Source organism: Salvelinus alpinus, chromosome 17 (assembly GCF_045679555.1).
Source record: "Salvelinus alpinus chromosome 17, SLU_Salpinus.1, whole genome shotgun sequence".
NCBI lineage: Eukaryota > Metazoa > Chordata > Actinopteri > Salmoniformes > Salmonidae > Salvelinus > Salvelinus alpinus.
This window is the reverse complement of record NC_092102.1, coordinates 336,275-360,811: the sequence shown is the minus strand read 5'-3', so window position 1 is coordinate 360,811 and position 24,537 is coordinate 336,275. Positions and strand designations below refer to the sequence as shown.

The 24,537-nt window shown below is 40.9% G+C and overlaps 1 protein-coding gene across 1 annotated transcript; it reads right to left on the bottom strand.

Moving 5' to 3' along the window:
- Positions 1-242: 242 nt before the first annotated feature.
- On the bottom strand, positions 243-22,293 carry LOC139543203 (E3 ubiquitin-protein ligase CHIP-like). Its single transcript, XM_071349471.1, has 5 exons — positions 22,103-22,293; positions 17,834-17,909; positions 17,615-17,671; positions 1,668-1,784; positions 243-1,342 (listed from the first exon to the last, which is right to left on the bottom strand). The coding sequence occupies exons 1-5, from the start codon at positions 22,291-22,293 to the stop codon at positions 1,217-1,219; spliced, it is 567 nt and encodes a 188-aa protein (XP_071205572.1). The 3' UTR covers positions 243-1,216.
- Positions 22,294-24,537: the final 2,244 nt, after the last annotated feature.

The window sequence follows — 24,537 nt, the reverse complement described above, 5'->3', positions numbered from 1 at the left end:
CACATTGTTAATGCGCAAAGACCAATTGTTTTGTCTCGAATAACAGAAAGTACAGCACAGTCTTCAAAACATGTTTCAAGAACTTCAAACCCACAAAGAAAGTAAAGATGACCTTCACGTACCATCACAATGTAGATATTATTTGAACCATTAGAGTGGTAATAGAAAACACCATGTAGTGTGTCTGTGCTTTCCACTGATTAATGGTCCATCATTCACATCTGACAACTTGTCGTAAAATAAAATTGGTTTAATCTATTCACTCTCACTATAAGCATACATTCAACACAGTATACATGCCCACTACGGGGGCTATAATGCAATAGAGGTCAGTTGACCATCGGTCAGAACCTTCTAGTTTGTATGACCTCATGTTATAACTCGCCAGCACAGGCAATGACTTGATAAAGACTGATTTGGTTGGTCAGGTTTTTTATAATCCATATCTCACATTTTATATTGTCTTGCATTAAAAAAAAGACACTAGATTGTTTGAAAACTAAAACAATTTTTTGGCATTGACCAAGACCACCAACACTGAATTGTGGGAAATAAGTAATTACGTTAGGTACAACTAACTATACTAGTAACCCAGAATTTTTTCAAAAATCTAATAACACTGGAGTAAGAGCATGATAAAAGGCCAACATTTTCATACTTTGGATAGATGGTTCCGATGTTATTTGAGAAAAGATTGTAAGCTTTACATTAGAGGGTTCTGAGACACCTGAGTGCAGAGTGATCTGTTCAGAGAGGATTGTGGCACTGAGAGAGTTAGAAGGGAAGAGACATAGTCAGGGAGAAAGAGAGAGCGCGAGAGACAGAGAGAGACCTGAGAAACATGGCCTCCGATTCTGAGGGAGAGAGAGGACTATCAGAGGAAGGGAAGAGAGAAAGATTTAGAGAAGATAGAGAAGACTGATTGAGAAAGAGAGAAGAAGCACCTTGAGATATGGCTGTCATTTGGTAGTCCATAGTATGGCCCCCGTGTGTAATGTGCATGTCCTGGAGGAAGTCAATTCTGTCTCGTCTTTTTTTACACTTCTGGTGTGGGTCTCAGCTCTGGGCTGTGTGGGTCTCAGCTCTGGGCTGTGTGGGTCTCAGCTCTGGGCTGTGTGGGTCTCAGCTCTGGGCTGTGTGGGTCTCAGCTCTGGGCTGTGTGGGTCTCTGAGAAATGGGCTGTGTGGGTCTCTGAGACATGGGGGGTTACGGAAGTTCAATAGTCCTCCACCCAACCGTTCTCCTGGATAAAAGCGTTGATGACTTCCTTCATGGCCAGGTTGGGGATCAGCTGGTCCTGGGTCAGAGGACTCCGGGTGACTGGGTCAAAATGGCCAACTCTCTATAGAAGATGGAGGAAAACTTTTATGATTGTTTGAGATATTGGTGTTGCTGTGAGATGGTAGCTTTCATTATGATTTTAATCATGATTTACATTGGACAGTATTACCTCTGTGGATGAGTGGTTGATAGTCTAGCAACTGCAGGTGTATATGAAGGTATATGAATGGATGGTAATTTAGCAGTAATTGATTGGTATTGTGGAATAGAACATAGAATGTAGGTGAGAGGATAAAACAGTTTGTCTATGAACGGGTGACGGTTTACCTATACTCCTGTTGAGTAGAGCTCTATGTGTATGACTATGAAAGGATGGTATACTGTACCTGTAGGTGCTCCTCAATGTCTTTGCGGTTGTAGTTGATCCCACTGGGGGTAATGCAGGGCTCCCTCATCAACTCAAAGCTTATCTTTCCACACAGGTAGTCAGAGATCTCCCGCTTCTGTGGGGTTCAGATAAACGTATGTAAATCTAAATACTTCCCCCTAGACACCATCTCAGATCTGGGTCATATTCATTAGGTACCAAACTGAAGAAAACTGACTGAAACGGGGACGGACTACCTGAACTTGTCCAATACAAAACTAGTGACAGGGGCGGGGACGGGGGGGAAAATCGATAACTCGATATAGCAATATTATTTTTGGACGATATTAAAAATGTAAAATATATTTTGCTAGGTAGCATTAGGTAGCTCTAGTCGTCTGTACCTGTGCCAAAACTCTGGTATTTTTCATCCTATAGCTTGTTCTCCATCTTCTTTTTAAATAATGAGCCAACATGTTTTCAGCACTTATTTCCATAACTGATCAAAACTAAATTTCTCATGCTCTCATCTCTCTGTAGTAGGCATATAGTGAGCAATATGTTTGGAACATCAAATCATAATAGGGTAAATACATTTGAATTCAATCACTTTGACAGCATCCCTTTTCATTTAATAAAAAAACTTTTCATATTTTCATTTCCATGGAATAAGTGTTCAGAAAGTGACTTCTTGGACCTAAATGCCAAAACATGCAGAAAATAGAGGTGCTCAAAGTTTTTGCACCCATTTTGCATACTCCACCATACCATGAAACATCCATGTATTTAACACTGGAAAATATAAACGTTTGATATCATTTAAAAGCTTACAAACATGGTTGTCAAACTAATTTATACATTTATTGAAAACAATTATTGTGAATAACCTTCAACATCAATTATCAAAACATTTGTAAATTCCAGATTTTGTCTATAGTCGTATAGTTTAAACCCTATTTTACATCTGAGGTTTTTGTGTCAACTTCGACCACCATCTCTTGAATGTTTTGGCATTCAAATCCAAAAAGTCACTGTGAGAACAATGGGAAAAACATTAGGAACACCTGTTCTTTCCATTACATAACTGACCAGGTGAAAGCTATGATCCCTTATTGATATTACCTGTTAAATTCACTTCAATCAGTGTAGATGTAGGGGAGGAGACAGGTTAACCTGTCTGTTCAACGCTGGTCCGACCAATCTGATTCCACGCTTCAAGACTGCTTCGATCACGTGGATTGGAATATGTTCCGCATTGCGTCCAACAACAATATTGACAAATACGCTGATTCGGTGAGCGAGTTCATTAGAAAGTGCATTGACGATGTCGTACCCACAGCAACGATTAAAACATTCCCAAACCAGAAACCGTGGATTGATGGCAGCATTCGCGTGAAACTGAAAGCGCGAACCACTGCTTTTAACCAGGGCAAGGTGACCGGAAACATGATCGAATACAAACAGTGTAGCTATTCTCTCCGCAAGGCAATCAAACAAGCTATGTCCCAGTATAGAGACAAAGTAGAGTCGCAATTCAACAGCTCAGACACAAGAGGTATGTGGCAGGGTCTACAGTCAATCACGGATTACAAAAAGAAAACCAGCCCCGTCGCAGACCAGGATGTCTTGCTCCCAGACAGGCTAAATAACTTTTTTGCTCGCTTTGAGGACAATACAGTGCCACTGACACGGCCCGCTACCTTAACCTGCGGGCTCTCCTTCACTGCAGCCGAGGTGAGTAAAACATTTAAACGTGTTAACCCTCGCAAGGCTGCAGGCCCAGATGGCATTCCCAGCCGCGTCCTCGACGGGACAGTAGTGGAGAAGGTGGAAAGTTTTAAGTTCCTCGGTGTACACATCACGGACAAACTGAATTGGTCCACCCACACAGACAGCGTTGTGAAGAAGGCGCAGCAGCACCTCTTCAACCTCAGGAGGCTGAAGAAATTCGGCTTGTCACCAAAAGCACTCACAAACTTCTACAGATGCACATTCGAGAGCATCCTGTCGGGCTGTATCACCGCCTGGTATGGCAACTGCTCCGCCCACAACCGTAAGGCTCTCCAGAGGGTAGTGAGGACTGCACAACGCATCACCGGGGGCAAACTACCTGCCCTCCAGGACACCTACACCACCCGATGTCACAGGAAGGCCATAAAGATCATCAAGGACAACAACCACCCAAGCCACTGCCTGTTCACCCCGCTATCATCCAGAAGGCGAGGTCAGTACAGGTGCATCAAAGCAGGGACCAAGAGACTGAAAAACAGCTTCTATCTCAAGGCCATCAGACTGTTAAACAGCCACCACTAACATTTAGTGGCCGCTGCCAACATACTGACTCAACTCCAGCCACTTTAATAATGGGAATTGATGGAAATTATGTAAAAATGTACTACTAGCCACTTTAAACAATGCCACTTAATATAATGTTTACATACCCTACATTACTCATCTCATATGTATATGTATATACTGTACCATATATCATCTACTGCATCTTGCCATCTTTATGTAATACATGTATCACTAGCCACTTTAAACTATGCCACTTTATGTTTACATACCCTACATTACTCATCTCATATGTATATACTGTACTCTATACCATCTACTGCATCTTGCCTATGCCGTTCTGTACCATCACTCATTCATATATCTTTATGTACATATTCTTTATCCCTTTACACTTGTGTGTATAAGGTAGTAGTTGTGGAATTGTTAGGTTAGATTACTTGTTGGTTATTACTGCATTGTCGGAACTAGAAGCACAAGCATTTCACTACACTCGCATTAACATCTGCTAACCATGTGTATGTGACAAATACAATTTGATTTGATTTGGATAGGAGGCAGCATTTTCACTTTTGGATGAAATGCGTGCCCAGAGTAAACTGCCTGCTACTCTGTCCCAGATGCTAATATATGCATATTATTAGTAGTATTGGATAGAAAACACTCTAAAGTTTCTAAAACTGTTTGAATGATGTCTGTGAGTATAACAACTCATATGGCAGGCGAAAACCTGAGAAAAACCCAACCAGGAAGTGGGAAATCTGAGGTTTGTAATTTTTTAAAGCTTGGCCTACCGAATACACAGTGTCTATAGGGTCAAGTTGCACTTCCTAAGGCTTCCACTAGATGTCAACCGTCTTTAGAAACTTGTTTCAGGCTTCTGCTATAAAGGAGGGGGGAATGGGAGCTGAATGAGTCAGTAGTCTGGCAGAGTGTCTTCAGGCTCGTGACGCGCGGACCCGACATAGATTACCTCTCGTTCCAGTGCTTTTCTACAGACAATGGAATTTTCCGGTTGGAACATTATTGAAGTGTTATGTTAAAAACATCCTAAAGATTGATTCCATACATCGTTTGACATGTTTCTACGACCTGTAACGGAACTTTTTGAGTTTGTCTGGACGTAGTGCTCGCGCCTCATGAAGATGGATTACTGGGCTGAACACGCTAACAACAAGTGGCTATTTGGACATAAATAATGGACTTTGTGGAACAAATCAGTCATTTATTATCGAACTGGGATTCCTGGGAGTGCATTCTGATGAAGATCATCAAAGGTACGTGAATATTTATAATGTTATTTCTAACTTCTGTTGACTCCAACATGGTGGATATTTCTTTGGCTGGATTGGGCTCTGAGCGCCGTACTCAGATTATGCTTTTTCCGTAATTATTTTTTTAAATCTGACAGCGGTTGCATTAACGAGAAGTCTATCTTTAATTCTGTGAATAACACTTGTATATTTTATCAATGTTTATTATGAATATTTCTGGGATTTGATGTGGCTATCTGCAAAATCACTGGATGTTTTGGAATCAAAACATTACTGCACGTAACGTGCCAATGTAAACTGAGATTTTTGGATATAAATATGCACATTATCGAACAAAACATACATGTATTGTGTAACATAATGTCCTATGAGTGTCATCTGATGAAGATCAAAGGTTAGTTATTCATTTTATCTATATTTCTGCTTTTTGTAACTCCTGTCTTTGGCTGGAAAATGGCTGTGTTCTTTTGACTTGGCTCTGAACTAACATAATCATATGTTGTGCTTTCGCTGTAAAGCCTTTTTGAAATCGGACACGATGGGGAGATTAACAATAAGTTTCTTTCAATTGCTGTATTGGACTTGTTAATGTGTGAAAGTTACATATTTCAACAACATACAAAAAAATCCCGCGCTGCCTTTTCAAGGGAATGTTGTCGAGGGGTTTTGCTAACAGAACGCCTGCGCTAGAAAGGTTAAAGAAGGAATTTAAGCCTTAAGACAATTGAGACATGGATTGTGTGTGCGCCATTCAGAAGATGAATGGGCAAATCAAAAGATTTAACTGCCTTTGGACAGGGTATGGTAGTAGGTGGCAGGCACACCGGTTTGAGGGCGTCAGGAATAGTAACACTGCTGGGGTTCACATGCTCAACACTTTCCCATGCGTATCAAGAATTGTCCACCACCCAAAGGACATCCAGGCAACTTGACACAACTGTGGGACGCTTGGAGCGCTTGACACATTTTAGCGCTCATGCCCTGAGAAAGGTATTTATTTAACCTTTATGTAACTAGGCAAGTCAGTTAAAAACAAATTCTTATTTACAATGATGGCCTACCAAAAGTCCTCCTGTGGGGATGGGGGCCGGGAAACAACAAGAGAGATCACAACACTACATAAAGAGAGGCCTAAGACAACACAGCATGGCAGCAACAACAGCAACAACACTGTAGCAACACAACATGGCAACAGCACAACATTGTATCAACACAACATGGTATCAGCGCAAAAAAAATGGTACAAAACATTATTGGGGACAGAGAAAAGCACAAAGGGTAAGAAGATAGAAAGAACAATACATCACACGAAGCAGCCACAAGTGTCAGTAATGGAGAATTTAGGTTATTTTGATGGCAAAAATATTTTTTATATTTGAGATTCTTCAAAGTAGTAAGCCTGTCTTGATGACAGCTTTGCACACACTTGTCATTCTCTCAACCAGCTTCATGAGGTAGTCACCTGGAATGCATTTCAATTAACAGGTGTGCCTTGTTAAAAGTTAATTTGTGGAAATGTTATCCTTCTTAATGCGTTTGAGCCAATCAGTTGTGTTGTGACAAGGTAGGGGTGCTATACAGAAGATTGCCCTATTTGGTAAAATATCAAGTCCATATTATAGCAAGAACAGCTCAAATAAGCAAAGAGAAAACGACAGTCAATCATTACTTAATCAATTACTAAAATTGTATGGATCGGTGTCCCATCTACGGGACAGTTGTTGCCCAATATGCATAATGTGACTAAAACGCTGTTTTAAACCAAAAAAACAATTTGGTACATAAGTTTCTTATATGGGCAGAAAGCTTAAATTCTTGTTAATCTAACTGCATTGTACAATTTACAGTAGCTACTACAGCGAAAAAATACCATGCTATTGTTTGGGTGCACAACAACAAAACACTTTTATCACAGCGACAGGTTTGATACATTCACATCTGAAGGTAAATCATTTACTTACATTCTGAAATCTTGGCCCAGAGATAAAATGTAGTGTAGTTATGTTTGATAAAATCCTTTTTTTTATATCCTAAAGGTCCATATAGTATGCACAAACATACATTTTGTATTTCCACTCGTTCAACTTGCAAAGAAAGAAATCTTTGAAAATCAAATCAAATTTTATTTGTCACATACACATGGTTAGCAGATGTTAATGCGAGTGTAGCGAAATGCTTGTGCTTCTAGTTCCGACAATGCCAACAAGTATACACACAAGTGTAAAGGAATGAGTAATCGAACGCTAAACTTTGTTTCAACCAGTCAAATTACATTCGTATTTATTCCTCAGACACTCTAAGAAGTAACCAGCCTTTGCTATATCATTCTGCATTCAGTATATTTACTGGAAAGCCAATTTAGCCAGGAAGGCACGACATCCCTGTGCGCCGATGACACTGGTGGAGTTCACTTGATTGACTGGATCTTTGTTCAATGACCACCTATTGTTTTGAAACCTAGCTAGCTAGATAGCCACTGAGCTGTGCTTTATACGAGTAGGTGGAAACCCTTTGTGTGAAGAAGAATCTTTCAGCTAGAGTGGTGTTTGGACATTTATGCAAGAGCATATCGAAGCGCGTTACGAATATCTGTGAGTTATGAAAACTAAGTGTTTTGCAAATTTTGAACAATATGGCTACTAATACTGGAAAAGCTAAATCAAAGTACAGGTATACAGATTATGGACGATATTCTTGCAGAAATCTACCGGGAAAGTGTCACGGACTTTCCTGGTAAAGGAAAAGACGCTACCTTAGACTGGTAAGTGAAATACCAGTCTTATATATATATACACATTTAAATCCCTAATGAAATGTGTATGAATAGTAAACAAGGCACTCGAAAGCCACAACATAAGTCAACATACAATATACATTGCACATTGGGCTCCTGACTGGCACAGTGGTCTAACACACTGCAGTACCTGGTTCGAATCCAGGCTGCATCACATCTGGCCGTGATTGGGAGTCCCATAGGGCGACACACAATTGGCCCAGCGTCGTCCAGGTTTGGCCGGGGTAGGCGTCATTGTAAAAAAGAATTTGTACTGACTTGCCTATGTCACGCCCTGGCCTTAGTTATCTTTGTTCTCTTAATTATTTTGGTTAGGTCAGGGTGTGACGAGGGTGGTTTGTGTGTTTTTGCCTCGTCTACGGTGTTTGTACTGTCTAGGGGGATTTTGTAGAGGTATCAAATCAAAATCAAATCAAGTTTATTTTATATAGCCCTTCGTACATCAGCTAATATCTCGAAGTGCTGTACAGAAACCCAGCCTAAAACCCCAAACAGCAAGCAATGCAGGTGTAGAAGCACGGTGGCTAGGAAAAACTCCCTAGAAAGGCCAAAACCTAGGAAGAAACCTAGAGAGGAACCAGGCTATGAGGGGTGGCCAGTCCTCTTCTGGCTGTGCCGGGTGGAGATTATAACAGAACTATGCCAAGATGTTCAAAATATTCATAAGTGACAAGCATGGTCAAATAATAATCATGAATAATTTTCAGTTGGCTTTTCATAGCCGATCATTAAGAGTTGAAAATAGCAGGTGGCGGTTCCATAACCGCAGGCAGAACAGTTGAAACTGGAATAGCAGCAAGGCCAGGTGGACTGGGGACAGCAAGGAGTCATCATGCCCGGTAGTCCTGACGTATGGTCCTAGGGCTCAGGTCCTCCGAGAGAGAGAAAGAAAGAGAGAATTAGAGAGAGCCAAGATTTTCAAAATTTTCATAAATGACAAGCATGGTCAAATAATAATCAGGAATAAATATCAGTTGGCTTTTCATAGCCGATCATTAAGAGTTGAAAACGAGGTATGGGGTTGTGTTCATTATAGGTGTTTATGTAAGTCTATGGTTGCTTAGATTGGTTCTCAATCAGAGGCATGTGTTTATCGTTGTCTCTGATTGGGAACCATATTTAGGCAGCCATGTTCTTTGGGTATTTTGTGGGTGATTGTTTCCTGTGTCAGTGTTTGTGCCACACGGGACTGTTTCGGTTTGTTCACGTTTATTGTTTTTTGTATTTGTGTTCATGTTAATTTATCTATATTAAAACATGGACACCTACCACGTTGCGTATTGGTCTGATCCTTGCTACACCTCTTCAGGGGAAGAAGAGGAAGACAGCCGTAACAGCCTAGTTAAACAAAGGTTAATAAAACATTTTCTTAAATAATAATTGTTGCACACACTTCACCACAGTGTTCTTCCTACTCTATATAATATATGTTTATAGATGTGTTGTTTATTTGATGTATTACTAAAATAACGGTTCAATAAAATAAACTTGAGTTCTTACTGATTGGGGAAAAAATCTTCAATAGTGGTAAAGACTGACTTCAAAGAGACCACATTCAAGTCCTCCATCCCCCCACTTAGTTTGACTGCTGCTCTCTCTGGCTCCACAACAAACCCCTGCCCGGCCATCTAGAGGTGTGAATACCAAGCCGGTCTACAATTAGAGGATGGTAAGTGCTTTACAGCAGAAAGAGACTTGGGACTTTGGACCAGCAGCACAATCTTGTGTATAGGGTGTTCTAAATATTGTAATTGTACATTTACTTAAAAAAAAAAAAATACTTTGTGTGTGGTTTGTTCACTTATGACATTATATCAGTGTTGGCTGCTAACTTGGCCCTTATCTTAAATTTCACTTCTGTGTTCGAAGACATTGGATCAGCATTCTTGTCACATCTCCTGTTAGTACATTTTATGTAGGGAAGCTAATTATCCATCATGTATGACATTCCTGGGAGTGTGTAAACTTGTATTTTTTATTAATATAACATACAAAAATGCTTTCTATAGTTAATGTTCTTGAAAATGTATCAATTTACCAATTCGGCCACTTGGGTACATTTGGGCAAGTCATGAGGGACACCTGGGTGAATTCATACTAAATGTCATGTAGCTTGCACAATGCTAAATGCCATGTAGCTTGCGCAAGTCTGAAACTTTGCACATACACTGTGGCACTCTTGTGGACACCATCTAAATTACCTCCAACTTACTAGCTGAATGTGTGGCTTTTCTTTTTCATGTCAAAGATGCAGGAAAAATTAAAATAGAACAGATCTATTGTGTTATGTTCTCCATTAATTTCACATTCCCACAAACTTCAGTGTTTCCTTTGAAATTATATCAAGAATATGCATATCCTTGCTTCCGGTCCTGAGCTCCAGGCAGTTAGATTTGGGTATGTCATTTTAGGCAGAAATTGAACAGGGCCTGATCCTTAAAACTTCTTAGGGATAGGGGGCAGTATTCGGAAGTTTGGATGACAGGTGCCCAAAGAAAACTGCCTGTTACTCAGGCCCAGAAGCTAGGATATGCATATGCATGGTAGTATTGGATAGAAAACTCTAAAGTTTCTAAAACTGTTAAAATAATGTCTGAGTATAACAGATATAACTGATTTGGCAGGCACAACCCCGAGGACAATCCATCCAGGGAATTTATTTTTTGAGGTCATTGGATTTTCCAATGCTTTTCTATGGGGAAGCCAAATTATTAGGACCCAGATTGCAGTTCCTTTGGTTTCCACTAGATGTCAACAGTCTTTAGAAATTGTTCAGTTTTTTTGTGAAAAATTAAGAAGTAGTCATATTCTTTCTAAGTGTCACTCAGGTGGACTCTATCTTTTGAAGCACGTGAATGAGATCGCGCTCCGTGTTGTTTTTCTCTGGTATTGGAAACAGTTTATTCCGTCTTAAATTTGATCGATTATTTTCATTTTAGGGTACCTGAGGTTGGATTAGAAACGTTGTTTGAAATGTTTGGACCAAGTTTACAGGTAACTTATTAGATCCTTTGTAGGCATGTTGGGAGAGTTGGAAACGGTGTATTTCTGAATCAAATGCGCCAAAAAAAAAGACATTTTTGGGATATAAAGAAGGACTTTATCAAACAAAATGACCATTCATTGTGTAACTGAGACCTTTAGGATTGCAAAAAAATGAAGATCTTCAAAGGTAAGCAATTTATTTTATCGCTATTTCTGACTTTCGTGATGCATCTGTTTGGTTGGAAAATTTTATTCATGCTTTTGTATGCAGGGCGCTGTCCTCAGATAATCGCATGGTATGCTTTTGCCGTAAAGCCTTTTTGAAATTTGACAAAGCGACTGGATTAACAAGAAGTTAATCTGTAAACCGATGTATAACACTTGTATTTTATATGAATGTTTATTATGACTATTCCTGTATTTTGAAATTGCAATTTCACCGGATGTTGTCGAGGTGGGTCGCTAGCGGAACGCCTGCACCAGAAAGGTTAAGAGGGAAGATCAGTCAATCCAGAACATTTCAAGAACTTTTAACGTTTCTAGAAAAGAAGAAAAGTCACAAAAACCATCAAGCACTACGATGAAATTGGTTCTCATGAGGACCGCCACAGGCAAGGAAGACACAGATTTACCTCTGCTGCAGTTCATTCGAGTTAACTGCACCTCAGATTGCAGCAGATTGCAAGTGCTCAGCATGTGGGAACTCCTTCAAAACTGTTGGAAAAGCTAGTTGAGAGAATGCCAAGAGTGTGCAAGGCTGTCATCAAGGCAAAGGGTGGCTACTTTGAAGAATCTATAATATATGTTGATTTGTTTAACACTTTTTTGGCTACTACATGATTATGTGTGTTATTTCATAGTTTTGATGTCTTCACTATTATTCTAGAATTTAGAAAATACAAAAAATAAAATAAAAATCCTTGAATGAGTAGGCTTGTCCAAACTTTTGTACTGGTACTGTATGTATGGAAGGTTTCACTCAAATCAAAAGGGTTGCTGTCAAAAATTATGAATTCAAATGGATTTACTCAATACACATAGAATGTTGAGAATCCCAATACATATCGTATCGGCATTTAAGAATCGTGATGTCGTGAGGCCCCTGGCAATTCCCAGCCCAATAACAATGACTAACAAGACAGTGTCTTGCTAACTGATGACAATTACATGCACTAAATCAATAACTATGTATAGGCCCCAAATAATCATTCATAATAAGCCTCGACAGGCAACTTAAGGTGGTGGATGCCATAGAAACTGGACTGGAAATAGGAGATGGAGTGGCTAGTCTATTTTGGTGATGATAACACTGGCACCTCTAAGTGTCAAAGTAATGTGGCGGGACAGATCCAGCTGATCACAGAAACAGTGGGTACAGACTATATACAAGTTTCTCAAAAATAAATTGTGATATTTTAAGAATAAGATGGAAAATGTATTGTTATTTAAGTAATGCAAAGAGCTCGGGTTTGTGCTATATCTAACGATATTGAAAAATCTGTAACATCCAGTGAAAATGACCATTAGGGGCAGCAGGTAGCCTAGTGGTTAGAGCGTTGGACTAGTAACCGAAAAGTTGCAAGATTGAATTCCCGAGCTGATAAGGTAAAAATCTGTCGTTCTGCCCCTGAACAAGGCAGTTAACCCACTGTCTTAGGCAGTCATTGAAAATAAGAATTTGTTCTTAAATGACTTGCCTAGTTAAATAAAGGTAAAATAAAATAAAAATTTGTCTGGATTGAAAGTTGAAAAGTGCAACAGTAATGGCATCTTTTTGTAGGCACTAACTCTGCCATGGCTCGTTGGCCAAAGGCCATAGGGAAGATGTTTTTACGTAGGGTTTTTGTATAAAAAGCTGAAAATAAGGTCTGTGGTAAACACAAGCATAGGAGATCTTATATGTTTGTTCTATGAGATAATCTTCAACTTTCGTCACTACCGTTCAAAAGTTTGGGGTCACTTAGATATGTCCTTGTTTTGACACAAAACTAAATTTCTTGTCCATTAAAATCACATAAAATTGATCAGAAACACAGTGTAGACATTGTTAATGTTGTAAATGACTATTGTAGCTGGAAGCGGCAGATTTTTTTATGGAATATCTACATAGGCATACATTATCAGCAACCATCACTCCTGTGTTCCAATGGCACGTTGCGTTAGCCTTTTAAAATAACCTTGGATTAGTTAATTGATCATTAGAAAACCCTTTTGCTATTATGTTAGCACAGCTGAAAAGTGTGTGCTGATTAAAGAAGCAATAAAACTGGCCTTCTTTAGACTAATTGAGTTTCCGGAGCATCAGCATTTGTGGGTTAGATTAAAGGCTCAAAATGGCCAGAAACAAAGAACATTCTTCTGAAACTAGTCAGTCTATTCTTGTTCTGAGAAATGAAGGCTATTCCATGCGAGAAATTGCCAAGAAACTGAAGATCTGGTACAACCCGGTGTACTACTCCCTTCACAGAACAGCGCAAACTGTCTAACCAGAATAGAAAGAGTGGGAGGCCCCAGTGCACAACTGAGCAAGAGGACAAGTACATTAGAGAGTCTAGTTTGAGAAACAGATGCCTCACAAGTCTCAACTGGCAGCTTCATTAAATAGTACCCGCAAAACACCAGTCTCAACGTCAATAGAGAAGAGGCGACTCCGGGATGCTGGCCTTCTATGCAGAGTTCCTCTGTCCAGTGTGTGTTCTTTGCCCATCTTATCTTTAAATTTGAATTGGCCAGTCTGAGATATGGCTCTCTCTTTGCAACTCTGCCTAGAAGTCCAGCATCCCGGACACCAGACAAGCTTCAAAGCTTAAATGCAAGTAAAACTAAATGCATGCTCTTCAACCAATCGCTGCCGGCACCTGCCCGCCAGTCCAGCATCACTACTCTGGACGGTTCTGACTTAGAATGTGGACAATTACAAATACCTATGTGTCTGGTTAGACTGTAAACTCTCCTTCCAGACTCACATTAAACATCTCCAATCCAAAATTAAATCTAGAATCGGCTTCCTATTTCGCAACAAAGCATCCTTCACTTATGCTGCCAAACATACCCTCGTAAAACTGACTATATCCTACCGACCCTTGACTTCGGCGATGCCATTTAGAAAATAGCCTCTGACACTCTACTCAGCAAATTGGATGCAGTTTATCACAGTGCCATCCGTTTTGTCACCAAAGCCCCATATACTACCCACCACTGCGACCTGTATGCTCTCGTTGGCTGGCCCTTGCTTCATATTCGTCGCCAAACCCACTGGCTCCAGGTCATCTATAAGTCTTTGCTAGGTAAAGCCCCGCCTTATCTCAGCTCACTGGTCACCATAGCAGCACCCACCCGTAGCACGCGCTCCAGTAGGTATATTTCACTGGTCACCCCAAAGCCAATTCCTACTTCGGCCACCTTTCCTTACAGTTCTCTGCTGCAAATGACTGGAAGAAATTGCAAAAATCACTGAAGCTGGAGACTCATATTTCCCTCACTAACTTTAAGCATCAGCTGTCAGAGCTGCTCACAGATTATTGCACCTGTGCATAGCCCATCTGTAAATATCCCATCCAACTACCTCATCCATGTTATTTTTTTTTGCTTCTTTGCACCCCAGTATTTCTACTTGCACATCTATCACTCCAGTGTTAAATTGCTATTGTAATTACTTCACCACTACTGCCTTATTTATTGCCTTACCTCCCTAATCTTACCTAATTTGCACACACTGTATATATATTTTTTTCTATTGTGTTATTGACTGTACGTTTGTTTATTCCATGTGTAACTCTGTTGTTGTTTGTGTCGCACTGCTTTGCTTAATCTTGGCCAGGTTGCCATTATAAATGAGAATTTGTTCTCAACTGGCCTACCTGGTTAAATAAAGGTGAAACAAATATTTATTTATACATTTTTTAATTGTGAGGTCGGGCAATGAAATTGGGCGATTAGGCCTGGCTCGCAGTCGGCATTCCAATTCATCCCAAAGGTTTTCAATGGGGTTGAAGTCAGGGCTCTGTGCAGGCCAGTCAAGTTCTTCCACACCGATCTTGACCAACCATTTCTGTATGGACCTCGCTTTGTGCATGGGGACATTGTCACGTTGAACCATTGTCACGTTGAACCAGGAAATGGTCTTCCCCAAACGGTTGCCACAAAGTTGAAAACACAGAATCGTCTAGAATGTCATCGTATGCTGTAGCATTAATATTTCCCTTCATTGGAACAAAGGGACCTAGCGCGACCCATGAAAAACAGCCCCAGACCATTATTATTCCTCAAAACTTTACAGTTGGCGCTATACATTGGGGCAGGCAGCATTCTCCTGGCATCTGCCAAACTTAGATTAGTTCGTTGGATTGCCAGATGGTGAAGCATGATTCATCACTCCAGAGAACACGTCCCCACTGCTCCAGAGTCCAACAGCGGCGAGCTTTACACCACTCCAGCCGACGCTTAGCATTGCGCATGATGATCTTAGGTTTATGTGCGGCTGCTCGGCAATCGAAATCCATTTCATGAAGCTCCCGGCTAACTGTTCTTGTGCTGACGTTGCTTCCGGAGGCAGAGTGTTGCAACTGAGGACAGACGATTTCTACGTGCTTCAGCACTAGGCGCTCCCATTCTGCGAGCTTCTGTGGGCTATCACCTTGCGGCTGAGCCATTCGTGCTCCTCGAAGTTTCCACTTAACAATAACACTTAGTTGACCGGGGCAGAAATTCGACGCACTGACTTGTCTGAAATGTCGCATCCTATGACGGTGCCACGTTGAGTCACTGAGCTCTTCAGTATGGGCCATTCTCCTGCCAATGTTTGTTTATGGAGAATGCAAGGCTGTCTGCTCAGTTTTTATACATGTCGCACCGTCGATGTGGACGAGCTCATCCCCCTCCCTTTCCTGTAGTCCACAAATCAGCTACTCGGTCTTGCTGACATTGAGGAAAAGGTTGTTGCTCCAGCACCACACTGACAGGTCACTAACCTTCTCCCTGTAGACTGACTCATCCTCACCTTTGAGCAGGCCGACCGCCATCATGTCGTCAGTGTACTTGATAATGGTGTTGAAGTCGTGGGTGAACAGGAGGGGACTAAACACACTGTGTTAAGGGTCAGCCTCAGAGAGCTCCCTCTCTATCTCCCCCTCCCTGAGACCTAGGACCATGCCTCAGGACTACCTGGCCTGATAACTCCTTGCTGCACAAGTCCACCTGCTCGTGCTGCTGCTCCAGTTACAACTGTTCTGCCTGCGGCTATGGAAGCCTGACCTGTTCACCGGAAGTACTACCTTGTACCGGACCTGCTGTTTTCGACTCTCTCTACTGCACCTGCTGTCTCTAACTCTGAATGATCAGCTATGAAAAGCCAACTGACATTTATTCCTGAGGCGCTGACCTGTTGCACCCTCTACAACCACTGTGATTATTATGATATGACCCTGCTGGTCATCTATGAACATTTGAACATCTTGACCATGTACTGTTATAATCTCCACCCGACACAGCCAGAAGAGGACTGGCCACCCCTCAGAGCCTGGTTCCTCTCTCGGTTCCTTCCTAGGTTCCTGCCTTTCTAGGGAGTTTCTCCTAGCCACCGTGCTTCTACATCTGCATTGGTTGCTGTTTGGGGTTTTAGGCTGGGTTTCTGTATTGCACATTGTGACATCAGCCAATGTAAAAGGGGCATTATAAATACATTTGACTGATCATTGGGCAGATCACCGTTGGATCTTCCTTTGTAATCCCTAATGACTGTAGCCCCCCTGCCACATTCGGCGGACGTCGTAGCCTGTGTAATATGATTCTACCTTATTCCTAGATTGTCCTTTTGCTTATTTGATGACTCTGCCGAGGTCATAGCAGGCCTTCTTGTACTTATTCCTGTCTTTAGCCGTAGCATCAGGGTTGTCTACGATCTCTTTGTGCGGTAGCCCTGTTCTATAGTTTAGGACCAACCTCTGTGTTAATCCAGGGCTTTTGATTTGGCGAACCCTCACCGTGGGTACGTCGTCGCTGATGCATGGAGGTGGTTAGCTCGTCTATGTTATCTGTGGAGTCTCGAAACATATTCCAATCAGTGAGAGCAAAGTAGTCTTGTATTATAACCTCTGATTCTGCTAACCATTTCTCAATGGAGCGAATCGTGGGTACTTCCTGTTTTAGCTTCTGCTTGTAAACAGGAAGTAAAAGTACGGATTCTTGATCTGATTTGCCACATGGCGATGAAAGGCCTTGTATGCTTGCTTGTGGGTAGAATAGTGGTAAAGTCTAGGACTTTATTGCCCCTAGTGGAGTTGGAGACGTGTTGATGGAATTGTCTTAGTGACGCCAAATTTAAATCACCGGCAATCAGAAAGGCAGCTTCTAGGTGTAGGTTTTCCTGCTTGTTTATAGCCTTGTACAGTTCGTTAAGCGTCTGCTTGTTATTTTTATTGTCCTGAAGTGGAATGTATACAGCAGTCACAGTAACAGCTGAAGACTACCTCGGGAGGTAGAAGGGGCAGCATTTGACCATCAGGTACTCCAAGACAGGTTAACAGTGGGTTGACACTCATTTGCATTTTTTAGGACTACAAGCTGGCAAGCTCTATAACAGTTCATGGTGTGTTCAGGTAAATAAAATGTATCACTCACTTTTCTCTTATCGTCCACTTGTGAAAAGAGCTCATCCATGTCCATAAGGAACTTGTTCTATTTAGGAAAAGGGCAGAGTTGGTGAGGCTAGCATTAATACAAATACCTCTCAATATCAATGGAATATTGAGAAACAGGCTATATGATAGCAAATCAGTTACACAACGCCAGTGCTCAAATACTTAAGGCGAGTGGACCCTGCATATAGACATAACCCACATGTTTTGATTTGATCTTAACGACATCACCTCCATTCTGATTGTCCTCTTTGTTTTCCCGGCAATCCTCCACTTCCCTGAAATAATATAAAGACGTACCATTCACAAAAAATCACAGGAGTCATTGAACAATAGGGCTGTGACAGTCATGGAATTTTGGGATATGGTTATTTGTCACGGTCACCTTTATAACAGAAAGAAATGTTGGCACACTTTTCTCTGTCTGCTGCTCTCAGAGCGGGAAAACGACTGCCCCCTCTCATTGAAGCTGCGGCAGTTCAAGGTCAACCGCGGTACTGCAGGCATTGTTAGCAGAAAACAGAACGGAAAAATATCAATCTTCGTGCAAAAATAAATTAAAATGTTTGTATGACAGTCACGGTACCAATAATTGCTCTTAATGAACCAAATGTATGTGCATTAACCAATTATTGAAATGGCACAAAGAATTTTTGATAATTTAGGTGCAGTACCATGGTCTGCCTTCAACTCTAGTTACTCAATGAGAGGGGGCAGCATTCAGCTAGCCTGCAAAGTCAATTCCTGGAGTAGTTCAAACTGCAAATGTTACGTCTCCATGAGACGCAATCTGAACCAACCTCATTTGGCTTCACTGCGCTATAGAGTCTTTACATTGGAATTAATGGTGTCACCATCGAGAGCATCCTGACTGGTTGCATCATCGCCTGGTATGGCAACTGCTCCGCCTTCGGCCGCAAGGCGCTACAGAGGGTAGTGCGTTTGGCCCAGTACATCAAAGGAGGTGTCAGAGGACGGCCCTAAAAATTGTCAAAGACTCCAGCCACCCTAGTCAGACTGTTCTCTGTGCTACCGCACGGCAAGCGTTACCAGAGCGCCAAGTCTAGGTCCAAAAGGCTCCTCTACCCCAAGCCATAAGACTATTGAACAGTTAATGAAATGGCTAACCGGGCTATTTGCATTTACCTTTTTTCAGTGCTGCTACTCAATGTTTTATCTACGCATTGTCACTTTATCCCTACCTACATATTATCTCAATTACCCCGCAAGTTGACTGGGTACCGGTACCTCCTGTATATAGCCTCATTGTTATTTTATTGTTACTTTAGTAAATATTTTCTTTAAAAAATGCTGACCACACCGCTCACGAACATTGAAAAATAAATGTATTCAATCATTGCACCCACACTGCTCGCGCACGCCAACGAGCATCTGCATAGCCAGGTGCTAAAATAGAACTTGGTTCTATTTGTGATGCTTGACACGCTGCAAGTCTCACCTCTCCCATCCCCTCATTGGTTTTTAGGACCATATACCCACGTGGGTGATTGAAAGATGAACTGAGGTCCACACTTGTCGGTAGTGCACCTTAATGTTGGTTGCCAACTGCCAAATAAAGTCCAAAGAAGCCTAAAGGAGGAGAGATTACAAGAAACTAACTGGGTTTACACTTTTATCTGTGGATTAATTGTCAGAGTAGAGGACCTTGTGCATTTCAGGTATAATAAGCCAATGTTTATATCCCAGGATAAATTAGCTAGCAACAGCAAGCTAGCTAAATTGCCATAAATGTTTAATGATTTTCGACCTGTCCCCAAATTAATACAGTTGGTTCAGAGCTTGTTTTGATATTTGAACCTGCGTGTTCTGATCGCGTCTGGTGTGTGTGGACAAAAATCAACATACGCGAGCGGTCTTGTCAGCATGTAACTCTTATTTTTCTGAAAACTGAATTCTTGATTAAGGGCTTGTTGTATCCAGCATGTGACAAGTAGACTTTGATTTGTGATCAATGGTGTTGTCCATTCATATATACAGTCATTGGCTGCAAGGCAGCACCAAAGAGTTTCTAAACCCAGAAGAGCAATATCGCAAGACCTCTGGGAAGGCTTGCTACACAGACTAAACAGAACAGGTCGGATTTTGAAAATTCAATGAGAAGTGAAAAATTCTTCCTTAAAATGTTAATTTTCTCTAAATCTAAAGGTACAACCTAGATTCAAGCCAATGTCTAAAATAGTTGAACATGTTATTAGTCCAACCTCGCAAAAGTGACAAACTGACACATTATCATCTTTGTTAAAAATAACTTTATATTCGAAGGAGTGCCTTTGATTTGACGGCCTGAAAATGCGCAGTTCGGCCAGAGCACTATGGATAAGGTAGTACAAAAGGATCATGTTACAGCATCAAAGGGAGCACATTGGAAGCAAGAGATGGAGACAGATTGACAGAATAAGGTAGAAAAAATATTGTTTATAATAATCATTAATCTACACTACTGTTAACATATATTTACTTAGACATTCATTTTATTGTATTTTTAAGAACAGTTATTTTATTCACGGTCTTCATCCTTAATCATTGGTTACACAATTACCATTCCAGCCCTATTGAACAAGAGAAAATGCACCGTCAAATTGTAATGCATTAATTAGGAATCTACTTTGTGCATGACGCAAGTAATTATTTCAACAATTGTTTACAGACAGATTATTTCACTGTATCACAATTCCAGTGGGCCAGAAGTGTACATACACTAAGTTGATTGTGCCTTTGAACAGCTTGGAAAATTCCAGAAAATGATGTCATGTCTTTAGAAGCTTCTGATAGGCTAATTGACATAATTTGAGTCAATTGGAGGTGTACCTGTGGATGTATTTCAAGGTCTACCTTCAAACTCAGTGCCTCTTTGCTTGACATCATGGGAAAATCAAAAGATATCAGCCACGACCTCATTAAATAAAATTGCAGACCTCCACAAGTCTGGTTCATCCTTGGGAGCAATTTCAAAACGCCTGAAGGTACCAGGTCCATCTGTACAAACAATAGTACGCAAGTATAAACACCAGAGGACCACGTAGCCAACATACCACTCAGGAAGGAGATGCGTTCTGTATCCTAGAGATGAACGTACTTTGGTTCGAGAAGTGCAAATCAATCCCAGATCAACAGCAAAGGACCTTGTGAAGATGCTGGAGGAAACAGGTACAAAAGTATCTATATCCACATAACTTGAAAGGTCGCTCATCAAGGAAAAAGCCACTGCTCCAAAACCGCCATAAAAAAAGCCAGACTACTGTTTGCAACTGCACATGGGGACAAAGATCGTACTTTTGAGGAAATGTCCTCTGGTCTGATGAAACAAATATAGAACTGTTTGGCCATAATGACCATAGTTATATTTGGAGGAAAAGGGGGAGGCTTGCAAAGCCGAAGAACACCATCCCAACCGTGAAGCACGGGGGTGGCAGCATCATGTTGTGGGGGTGCTTTGCTGCAGGAGGGACTGGTGCACTTCACAAAATAGGATGGCATCATGAAGAAGGAACATTATGTGGACATATTGAAGCAGCATCTCAAGACATCAGTCAGGATGTTAAAGCTTGGTCGCAAATGGGTCTTCCAAAAGGACAATGACCACAAGCATACTTCCAAAGTTGTGGCAAAATGGCTTAAGGACAACAAAGTCAAGGTATTGGAGTGGCCATCACAAAGCCCTGACCTCAATCCTATAGAAAATGTGTGGGCAGAACTGAAAAAGCGTGTGCGAGCAAAGAGGGCTACAAACCTGACTCAGTTACACCAGCTGTCAGGAGGAATGGGCCAAAATTCACCCAACTTATTGTGGGAAGCTTGTGGAAGGCTACCCGAAACATTTGACCCAAGTTAAACAATTTAAAGGCAATGCTACCAAATACTAATTGACTGTATGTAAACTTCTGACCAACTGGGAATGTGATGAAAGAAATAAAAGCTGAAATAAATAATTCTCTCTACTATTATTCTGACATTTCACATTCTTAAAATAAAGGGGTGATCCTAACTGACCTAAGACAGGGAATTTTTACTAGGATTAAATGTTACATTGTGAAAACTGAGTTTAAATGTATTTGGCTAAGGTGTATGTACATTTCTGACTTCAATTGTAGTTGATTTTAACCCATCAGACAAGCTCAAAGCATATAGTTGATTTTATTAAAACAGAGTTTCTATATGGAAAAAAACCCGTTTTTAAAATGACCATTGATTGGTCGAAAGAACAGACTACTTTCGGTCCACCAAGAGAGATCTCCTAATCTCAATTTTTTTTAAATAAAAAAATATATATATTTGAAGAAAAGAAAAAAAATCAGGGGCAGCCCTAATCACACATGATTATTAATGTGTAGCAACTCATTGAATGTCATACAAGGTGGTTCTGGCAATGAAGGAATATCAGTGCAGACATTTTGCTCATACACTAGTATGAGTATCAGCCCAAAAGCCTAGCTCCCAGTCCCTCCCTCACCTCTCCTTCTCTGTTAGGATAAGTTTGGTGAGGTATGCATGCAGCTTGTTCTCCTGGTTGATGCGCTTTTCCTCAATGCTATTCCAGTGCTTCTTCTTAGCGAATCGCAGGGCACTCGGGATGTCGTCTCCAAAGTTCAGTCTCTGCTCCTTGGCCAGGTTGTAAGCTGCCGACAGAACAGGTCCAGACATGAATGTAGTCCATTGAAAACAGTAATACTGCCTCTTTTCCATCCACAGATCTTAAACATTATACAATAACATTTTAGTTACACTACATCATTCAAAACAATTGCAGTTTAGTACCATAGCCTCAGAGATGCCTAGTACTGGGTATAGTTAGAATGTTGCAGACAGTATTATAAATTGCACTCGACCCAATACTGCACATCTACAGTGCATTCAGAAAGTATTCAGACCACTTCACTTTTTCCACATTGTTATGTTACAGCGTAACTCTAACAATGTATTAATTTATTCCCCCCCTCTCAATCTACACACAACACCCCATAAAAACAACAAAAACAGGTTTAGAAATGTTTGCAAATTTATTGCAAATAAAAAACAGAAATACCTTATTTACATAAGTATTCAGACCCTTTGCTATGAGACTCGAAATTGAGCTGAGGTGCATCCTGTTTCCATTGATCATCCTTGAGGTGGTTCTACAACTTGAAGGACTCTCAGACATGAGAAACAAGATTTTCTGGTCTGATGAAACCAAGATTGAACTATTTGGCCTGAATGCCAACAGTCATGTCTGGAGGAAACCAGGCACCGCTCATCACCTAGCCAAAATCATCCCTACAGTGAAGCATGGTGATGGCAGCATCATTCTGTGGAGAGGTTTTTCAGGGGCAGGGACTGGGAGACTAGTCAGGATCGAGGGAAAGATGAATGGAGCAAAGTACAGAGAGATCCTTGATGAAAACCTACTCCAGAGCGCTCCGGGCCTCAGACTGGGTCGAAGGTTCACCTTCCAACAGGACAACGACCCTAAGCACACAGCCAAGACAACGCAGGGGTGGCTTCGGGACAAGTCTTAATGTCCTTGAGTGGCCCAGCCCGGATTTGAACCTGATCAAACATCTCTGGAGAGACCTGAAAGCAGCTGTCCAGCAATGCTCCCGATCCAACCTGAGACCTTGAGAGGATCTGCAGAGAAGAATGGGATAAAGTCCCCCAAATACAGGTGTGCCAAGCTTGTAGTGTAATTCCCAAGAAGGCTGTCATCACTGCCAAAGGTGCTTCAACAAAGTACTGAGTAAAGGGTCTGAACACTTAAGGAAATGTGATTTACAAAAAAAATCTAATTTAAAAAGAAATTTACATTATGGGGTATTATGTGTAGATTGAGTTTAATTTTTTTTAAATCCATTTTAGAATAAGGCTGTAAAGTAATAAAATGTCGAAAAAGTGAAGAGGTCTGAACTTTCCTACTGAAGGAGGCATAAAGACTGTTCATATAATCTTATTCATTACACACGGGACACTGTGCCCGATTCCGTCCCGAGTTAAACATGCGTAATTGGACCGCAATTCCCTTTCTATGCACTTCTCTCTCCATGCCTATTGTGACAAATTTAAGCATGAATAGCATGCTATTCGTCTGCTAATCATTTTGGGAGGAGATTAATTTATTCAATGTGTGGCAGAGATGTCTAATGAAATGCCGTATTCTTAATTCTCTAATTCCACCACCTTCACTCATGAGGAAACCATGAATATGGTCTAGCAAACCTATCGGCTACAAGTAAAAAATATCATCTACTTTAATTTTTCCGATTGCAATAACACCATTGTCCATGCACTGTAATTTACAGCTTGATAAGAGCTAGGTAAATTAGTAATATTTTTGGGATAAGAAAATTGTAAATATAAATTACATTCATTTTTAGAATTATTTGACCTTGTAGTCGCTGGAGACAAAAGTGAAGCCAGTCATATGGCAGAAAAACATAAGTTGATATGCTTTAGTTATGAAATGTCGTGCCATTATGCAGAATTTCAATTGCACAGCCTTTTAACTTGCAGGGATGGACACTCTTGAATGTCTTAATTATAGGCTACCCCGACTTTGTCTCCTATTTCTATCATGTTAAATATTAACCACTATCAGTATCGACTGTCAGTAGGCTTCATAATAACACTTATTCAACTGCCAATTTACTATTAGTTCCCTTCAGTAGGTATAACCTAAATTATAACTCCATTGTTTGGTTTACCTTTATTTGCTTCCTCTGTAAACGCCGTCACGGCCATGTGGCTATTGCTAAGGATCATTAGTAACAATTGATAATATAAAAAAATAAAAGGCTAATTAAATCATTATGGAGCGGAACACAGACCAAGACATAGCAGTTTGAACCCGACGTATGGCACAATACTTGACTGTGTCATCACCCAGTTCCATAGCTGGTGCAGGCAATAGACGTG